This window comes from Chiloscyllium plagiosum, unplaced genomic scaffold, assembly GCF_037043375.1.
Source record: "Chiloscyllium plagiosum isolate Xiang-an unplaced genomic scaffold, Cpla_swu_hap1 HiC_scaffold_27, whole genome shotgun sequence".
NCBI classification, from domain to species: Eukaryota; Metazoa; Chordata; class Chondrichthyes; order Orectolobiformes; family Hemiscylliidae; genus Chiloscyllium; species Chiloscyllium plagiosum.
Genome location: NW_028270165.1, coordinates 70,831,947 through 70,839,865, shown reverse-complemented (window position 1 = coordinate 70,839,865; position 7,919 = coordinate 70,831,947). Strand labels below are relative to the sequence as shown.

Here is a 7,919-nt window from a genome sequence, read left to right as displayed (position 1 = left end):
AACCTGCTGTCTATTTTGTAAGTAAATATATCCCTTTGCTTCCTACACATTATTAAGTCCTAAACTCTATGCCAAAGGTTCCTGCTATCCACCTTGTCCACACCTCTCATGATTTTGTGAGCCTCAATCAGGTCCCCTCTCAACCTCCTTTCCAATGACACCAAGCCTAATCTACTCAAAACTTTATCATAGCTAGCACCCTCCATAGCAGGCAAAACCTTAGGAACATCTTCTGCACCCTCTTCAAAGCATCCACGCCATTTTGGTAATGTGACAACGAGAACCGTAGGCAGCATTCGAAATGTTGCCAAACCAAAGTATAATACGCCTATATCATGACCTGTCAACCCTTGTACTCAACACACTGTTGAAGGAAAGCATGCCATATGCGTTCTTGACTACTGTACTGACCTGCGTTGCTAAACATTCAGAAAACAATGGACCTGAACATCCAGATCTGTCTGTACACCGATTTTCCCCAGGACATTTGCATTTACTATATAGTTTGCTCTTGAATTGTATCTTCAAAAATGTATCACCTCGTATTCGTCCGGATTGAACTCCATCTGCCATTTCTCTTCCCATTTTTCCAAACTATCTATATTCTGCCGTATTCTATTTTACTATCTGCTACTCCATCAATCTTAGTGTCATCTGCAAACTTGCGACTGAGGCAATCTACATCTTCCTCCAAATAATTTATGTACGTCACAAACGACAGTTCTCCCAGCACGGAACCCTGTGGAACACCACTGGACACAGGTCACCATTCTGAGAAGCTCCCTCCTACTATTAAGCTCTGTCTCCGGTTGACCAACCAGTTCTATATCCATCTAGCTAGAACACACTGGACCCCATGCGAAGTCACCTTTTTCATCAGCCTACCTTTGGGAACCTTATCATACGCATTATTAAAGTCCATGTGTATGATATCTACATCCCTTCCCTCTTCAATCAACTTTGTCACCTCTTCAAAGAATTCTCTTATATTTGTATGACATGACCTTCCCTGCACAAAACTATACTGCATATCACTGGCAAGCCCATTTTCTTCCAAATGTGTATATATCCCATCCATTACTAACTTCTCCAGTAGTTTCCATACCAATGACGTCAGACGTCTGTAATTACCTGGATTATCCCTGTTACCCTTGTTACCCAAGGGGGAAACATTAGCAATTCTCCAGTCCTGTTTTAAACGATGCTACAACGATATCTGTTAAAGCTCCACCAAATTCCTCACTCTCGTGTCCTCCAGTAACCTAGGATATATTCCACCAGGACCTGGGGACTTGCCCACCTTAATGCCTTTTAGAATACACAACACTTCCTCCCTCCTTGTGCTGACTTTACCTACAGTGATCAAAACTCTACCCCTAAGCTCAACATTTGGGTAGTAGGGATGTTCCACGTAACTACAGACCAGTGAGCCTGACGCCGGTGGTGGGAAAGTTGCTGGACAAGGCACTGAGGGATAGGATCTCTTTATACTGAGAAAATAATAGGCTTATAAGTGATAAGCAACAGGGTTTTGTGCGAGGGAGATCGTGCCTTACCAACTTAATAGAGTTCTTCGAGGAAGTGACCAAGTTGATAGATGAAGGAAGGACTCATTGATTTTATATACATTGACGTGAGTAAGGTTTGATAAGGTTCCCCATGATAGACTAATGGAGAAAATGAAGTTATATGGTGTGCAGTGTGGATAAAGAACTGGTTGAGCAGCAGGAGAGAGAGTAGTGGTTGAAGGGAGTTTCTCGAAATGGAGAAAGGTGACCAGTGGTGTTCCACAGGGGTCAGTGTTGTGGCCATTGTTGTTTGTAATATACATAAATGATCTGGTAGAGGGCACTCTTGGTATGATCAGCAAATTTGCAGAGGACACGAAGGTTGGTGCAGTAGCAGAAAGCATAAGGTACTGTTAAAGCATATATACACATAGACTGGAGAGTTGTGTGGAAAAGTGGCAGATTTACATCCAGACAAATATGAGGTGATATATTAAGGAAGACTAATTCGAGAGCGAATTATGCAATGAATGGAAGAGCCTTTGGAAACGTTGATGGGCAGAGAGATCTGGGAGTGCAGATCTATTGTACCCTGAAGGTTGCGACACAGGTGGATAGAGTGGTCAAGAAGGCATAAAGTATACTTGCCTTCAGTGGACAGGGTATTGAGTACAAGAGCTGGCAAATCATGTTAACATTGTACAAGACATTCGTTCGGCCGCATTTAGTATACTGTGTACAGTTCTGGTCGCCACATTACCAAATGGATGTGGACACATCGGAAAGGGTGCAGAGAAGATTTACGAGGATGTTGCCTGGTATGGAAAGTGCTAGCTATGAAGAAAGGCTGAGTAGATTTTGTTTATTTTCATTAGATAAAAGGAGATTGAAGGGTGACCGGATTGAGGTTTATAAAATCATGAAGGGTATAGTCAGAGTGGATAAGAGGCGAGCTTTTTCCAGGTGAAGGATTCAATAACAAGAGGTCATGCTTTCAAAGTGTGAGGTGGAAAGTTTAAGGGGAAACACGCGGCAATACGTCACACAGAGGTTGGTGGGCGTTTGGAACGCGTTGCCAGCAGAGGTGGTAGAGGCAGGCACGGTAGATTCATTTAAGATACGTCTGGATAAATGCATGAGTAGGTGGGTAGTAGAGAGATACAGATGCTTAGGAGTTGACCTTCAGGTTTAGACAGTACATTTGGATCGGCTCAGGCTTGGAGAGCCGAAGGGCCTGTTCCTGGGCTGTAAACGTTCTTTGTTCTTTGTTCTATCCGCCACGCTCTTCGTCTTGTTGAATACCGATGCAAAGTACTCATTAAGAATCTCGCCCATTTTCTCCGACTCCACTCATATATTTCCTTCTTTGTTCTTGACTGGGCCAACCCTTTTCCAAGTTAACCTCTTTCTCCTCCTACATGAATAAGAGGCTTTAAGGTTATTCTTAATCCTTCCCTCTAAGCATATCTGACAACCTCTTTTTGCCCTCTTAACTCCTCGTTTCAGATTGATCCTACATTCCCAATATTCGTCCAAAGTGTTGTCTACCTTCAGTCGCCTAGACTTATGTACAGATCCATTTTCCTCTTGGCTAATCTCATAATTCCATTCGTTTTCAATGGTTCCCTAATCTTGCAATTTCTATCCCCTATTTCCACAGGAACATATCTCTCCTGAACTCTAATCATCCTCTCTTTAATAGAGTCCCACATATCGAATGTGGATTTCACTTCAACATCTGCTTCCAATGAACATTCTCCGGCTCCTTTCGAATTTTGTTATAGGTGGCCTTCCCACAGTTTGCCGATCTTCCTTCAGGGCCACTCTCGTATTTGTCCATGAGTATTCAAAAACTTATGAATTTGTGATCACTGTTCCCAAAGTAATCCCCCACGGAAACGTCAACTACCTGACTGGGCTCATTTCCTTACACCAGGTGAATTTCAGACCTTTCCCGAGTTAGATTACTTACATACTGCTCTCCAAAACACTCTGAATGCTCCTTGGAAATTCTGCTCGATCCAGAGATCCAACACTAAGTCAATCCCAGTCAATGCTGTGCAAATTAAAATCTCCTATCATCACCATCCTCTTGCTCCAAACTTTTTTGATGATCTCTCTCTATATGTGTATCTCAATCTCACGCTCGCTGTTGTGATGTCTGTAGTGGAATTCCAAAATGGTTACTGCACCCTTCCTATTTCTGAGCTCTGCTCATAATGCCTCACTGCTCGATTCTTCCATAGTGCTCGCCCTCAGCACAGCTCTGATAACTTTCTTGACCAGTAATGAAACTCCCAAACCACTTTTGCCTCCTTCTCTAACCGGCCTGCAGCATCGATATCCTGGGATATTTAGTGGCCAGTCATGCCCTTGCCTCAACCAAGTCTCAGTAATAGCAAAAACATCATGCTCCCATTACTAATCGGAGCTCTAAGTTCATCTGGCTTACCCACTGTACTTGTTTCATTAAAACAAGTATACCTCTGACCACCAGTTCCTCTGCGTTCATTCTCCCTTCTGCCTACTCTTCCCAAAAGTAACGCTGACTTCATTATCTAGTTCCTTACTGGCCATAGTTACTACCCCTTCCAGTCAATTAACCTCCACGTTTGGTTCCCAACCTCCGCCGCATTCGTTTCAACACTCCCCCACAGCATAAGCAAAAGCACTCCAAGGAAATTGACTCCAGTCTGGCCAGGTGTAGGGCATTCAACTTGTAATAGTCCCACCGTCCCCAGAACCAGCCCCAATGTACAAAAGAAGTGAACCCCTCCCTCCTGCACCATCTCTCCAGCCATGCATTCATCCTGAATATTCTATCATTCCTACTCTGACTAACACAAGGCACTGTTCACAATTCTGAGATCATTGCCTCTGAACTCCTTTTTTATAACTTCGTTCTGAACTTCCGAAATTCTTTGTGTAGGACCTAATTCTGCTTTTTACCTATATCATTAGTGCATACATGCAGCACGACAACTAGCTGTTCATCCTCCCTTGAGAACTATCTGCAGTAGATCCGAGACATCCCTGACTTGTGCACCTCATGGGAAACATACAATCGAGGAGTCCTGTCTACGACCACAGAAACGCCTATCTATTCCCTTTGCAATTCAATCCCCTTTGACTACAGCCCTTCCAATCTTTTTCCCGCTCTTATGAACAGCAGAGCCAACCACAGTGAAAGGAATTTGGCTATTGCTGCATTCTCCTGGGGAGCCATCTCCACCAACATTATCAAAAGCCGTATACTTGTTTTGGCCGGAGTTGACCGCAGGGTACACCTTTACTATCTTCCTGCTCTTTCTCTGTCTTTTGGTCACCCATTCCCCTCCTCCCTCAGCAATCCCAAACCGTGGTATGACCAATTCACTAAACGTCCTATCCACGACCCTCTCAACATCACGTATGCTCCAAAGTGATTCCATCCTCAGCTCCAGAGCCATCATGCGGTCTGACACGAGCTGCAATTTGGCACACCTCTTGCGTGTGAAGGAGCCAGAGACATCAGCTGTGTCCCTGAACTCCCACATTGAGCAAGCGAATCACAACACGATTGTTTCTTAACTCACTGATGTTTTAGAATAACCATGTTGTTTTCAGTTCTTCCATATGTAACTCCCAGAACTTTGTTTTGAAGTGACATTCTCAAAACAACTTTAACAATAGGTGCCATTTCATCACAGATAATGTATCGAAGGTGTGAGGTGCGCTTTGTGAGGCTGTCTGTGTCCCAATGGTCAAACTGATTCTATTTCTAAAAAAAAGTTTAGTTTTTGAGCAAGATCAAATATGATTCCGCTTCGTGATCTACCTGCCTATGCATTTCCCTCAAAACTTTGTTCACCTCAACCAGGTCCCACATTAGCCTTCTCTACTACAAGTAATAGAACCCAATTCTCTCTCGTCTCTCTTCAGAACAGAAACACTCAAATTCAGTCAAGGTTCTACTGACTACCTTTGCACCCTCTCAAGTGTAATTCAATCTTACTTGAAACCAGAATTGCAGACATTACACCACTTAATTAACTGACATCGTGTGCAGCACCATCATAACCCCTTTCTATTGTCTTAAATGCCTTGGCTAATAAATTCAACTACCCCAAAAGCCTTTTGAGTCACCTTCCCCGACCTGTCCTGCATCCTTCAATGATATATAGACATAGACACCAAGGTCCCTCTGATTCGTTTATTTCTGACAGACAGGAAAGGAACTATGTAATTAAAACGAAGGTTGGGAAGAATGGTGAGAGAGAGGGAAGCGGGTAAGATGTAATGAATATTTAGATGTTGACTCGGAACGCTGCAATGTTAAAATTGTGACATTAGGCCACGAACCAAATTATTTCGCATCTGATTACAAAAAGAAACAATAGCGCTTCTGCTAATTTGGCATTCCTTCTGAATGAAATTAGGAAACAATCAGAGCTGGAAAAAAAGTATTGCTCTTCTCAAGGGAAGGATATAAAACTTCCTACTTCAAGTATGAGGGAGACACAACAAATAGTCTGTGAAAAGAGAAATAGCATGTGCAGATTTTGTTTCAACATTCAAAGTGACCGATGATTGAAGCGAAGGGACACATTAAAATCTTTTTGATCTCTTCTCGGAATGTGGTCTGGGATAGTGCATAAATGAAGACGTTATTGCAGGAACTGAATAACGTGAGCATAATGGCCACCTCTTGAAGAATGTACTGTGGGTCACTGAAATTCAGGCCCGTGAAGTAACCTGCACCTGAAACACGCACATAAAGGAAACGTCCGACGTAGGTAGCCCACAGAAGTAGGAAACTGAGAGAAATGGCGAAAAGCAGGAATATGGACCTCCTGCGGTTGGTCATCTCCTGATCTCGCTGAGTGTCAGCACCACGGAGCCTCTTGCGGGCTCTGCTGAAAGCTAAGATGTGTCGTATGGTAATGGCGTTGAGCAACAGAATAAAGAAGAACGGGAGAAAGGGGGTTAAGATCTGTTCTAACATGTCATATACTTGCCAGAGTGGCGCGGTATAATAGCTGGACTTTATGTCACAGAACCAGGACACCCCGTCCAGGACGTACAGGGGTTGGGAGTAAAAATAAAAAGGGATATTCTTGAGACTGCACAGGGCACAGACAATTCCTATGACCAGCAATGCAACCTTCTCAGTGCAGTATCTGATCTTCAGGCTCTGGCAACTGATGGCGATGGAACGGTCGATGGTGAAGGCAACTGTCAACCAGACAGACGCATCTCGAACAGCAAAGATGATCGTGATAATCAACCTGTAGGCGGGCGTCGTGGAAAGGGCACTGTACCGAAAGTAGATGCCGCTGATTCTGTTGATAATGACTGCAAAAATTATCACGACGAAGTCAGTCAGCGCTATTGCAAGCAGGTAGTAGGTGATGCACCTAGACAGTCCACATCGTCCTCTTGATAGGATTATTATCGACACCATGTTTGCTGACAACGACAAAAAAAAAAACTGTGATAAAAAGTTGGTATGTTGGGCTCAAACTGCAGCTACCGATTTATCTGGGTATCTCTAACTTCGTGGAGAAAGTGAGGTCTGCAGATGCTGGAGATCAAAGTTGAAACTTTATTGCTGGAACAGCACAGCAGGTCAGGCAGCATCCAGGGAACAGGAGATTCGACGTTTCGGGCACAGGCCCTTCTTCAGGAATGAGCAGAGAGTGCATTACTTATGGAAGTAACAAGATGGCAAATCATTGTGTTACCCCAGATCTTAATGCCTCCTTCAGTAGCGGTTTCGGCTTTAGCTCACAACTGCAATTCTCTTCCTCAGTGGTGCTGACTCTGTCCCTCCTATGTTAGGGCATTCCTTATAGTATAAATCATCAATCAAAGTTTGGGCAATTAGCTCTTTATGTCGTTCCATATTAAATTTGCTTGTTAAAGCTGCTGTAAGACTTCAGAGTGTGTAAACTAGAGATGTTAAATGACTGTTAAAGTTTTCAGTTATGGCACATCCTGATATTACGGAAACCCTATCACCAGAATACAGAACTAAAAGATCTTAATTATTAACTCGCCATTAAAACAAAATCCACGTTGGGACTGCTCGAAGGGAACTCGCTACACAGTCACCCCTGCACTCTCCCGAATGTTGCACTGCAAACTGTATAATCAACAAAAGTGTTTCTATATTTCAATGCATCTAACAGAATGATTGGTTGCAAAGGTTTACCCTCTGATACTGTTCTGATATTGTTGCATAAGGGCACTTTTATACCACATGGTGAAAACACTAGAATTTCCATTTTGCAAAGATAAAATAAAACTTAGACATTAATAGAATAAAGAACAGAAAGCAACTTTACAGGAACAGGGCCTTCGGCCCTCTTAGCCATTGCCAATCCAGATTTGTTGTATATTTTCTATGGGTCTGTATCCCTTCGTTCCCGG

At 43.2% G+C, this 7,919-nt stretch overlaps 1 protein-coding gene across 1 annotated transcript; it reads right to left on the bottom strand.

Moving 5' to 3' along the window:
- Nucleotides 1-6,054: 6,054 nt before the first annotated feature.
- Nucleotides 6,055-6,951, bottom strand: LOC148144551 (putative G protein-coupled receptor 139). The gene has a single exon (XM_087975400.1). The coding sequence runs from the start codon at nt 6,949-6,951 to the stop codon at nt 6,055-6,057; it is 897 nt and encodes a 298-aa protein (XP_087831526.1).
- Between the last annotated feature and the right edge of the window lie 968 nt (nt 6,952-7,919).

Excerpts from the sequence above, each read along its gene's own strand:
- LOC148144551 (XM_087975400.1), bottom strand. The coding sequence starts at position 6,951 with ATGGTGTCGATAATAATCCTATCAAGAGGACGATGTGGACTGTCTAGG.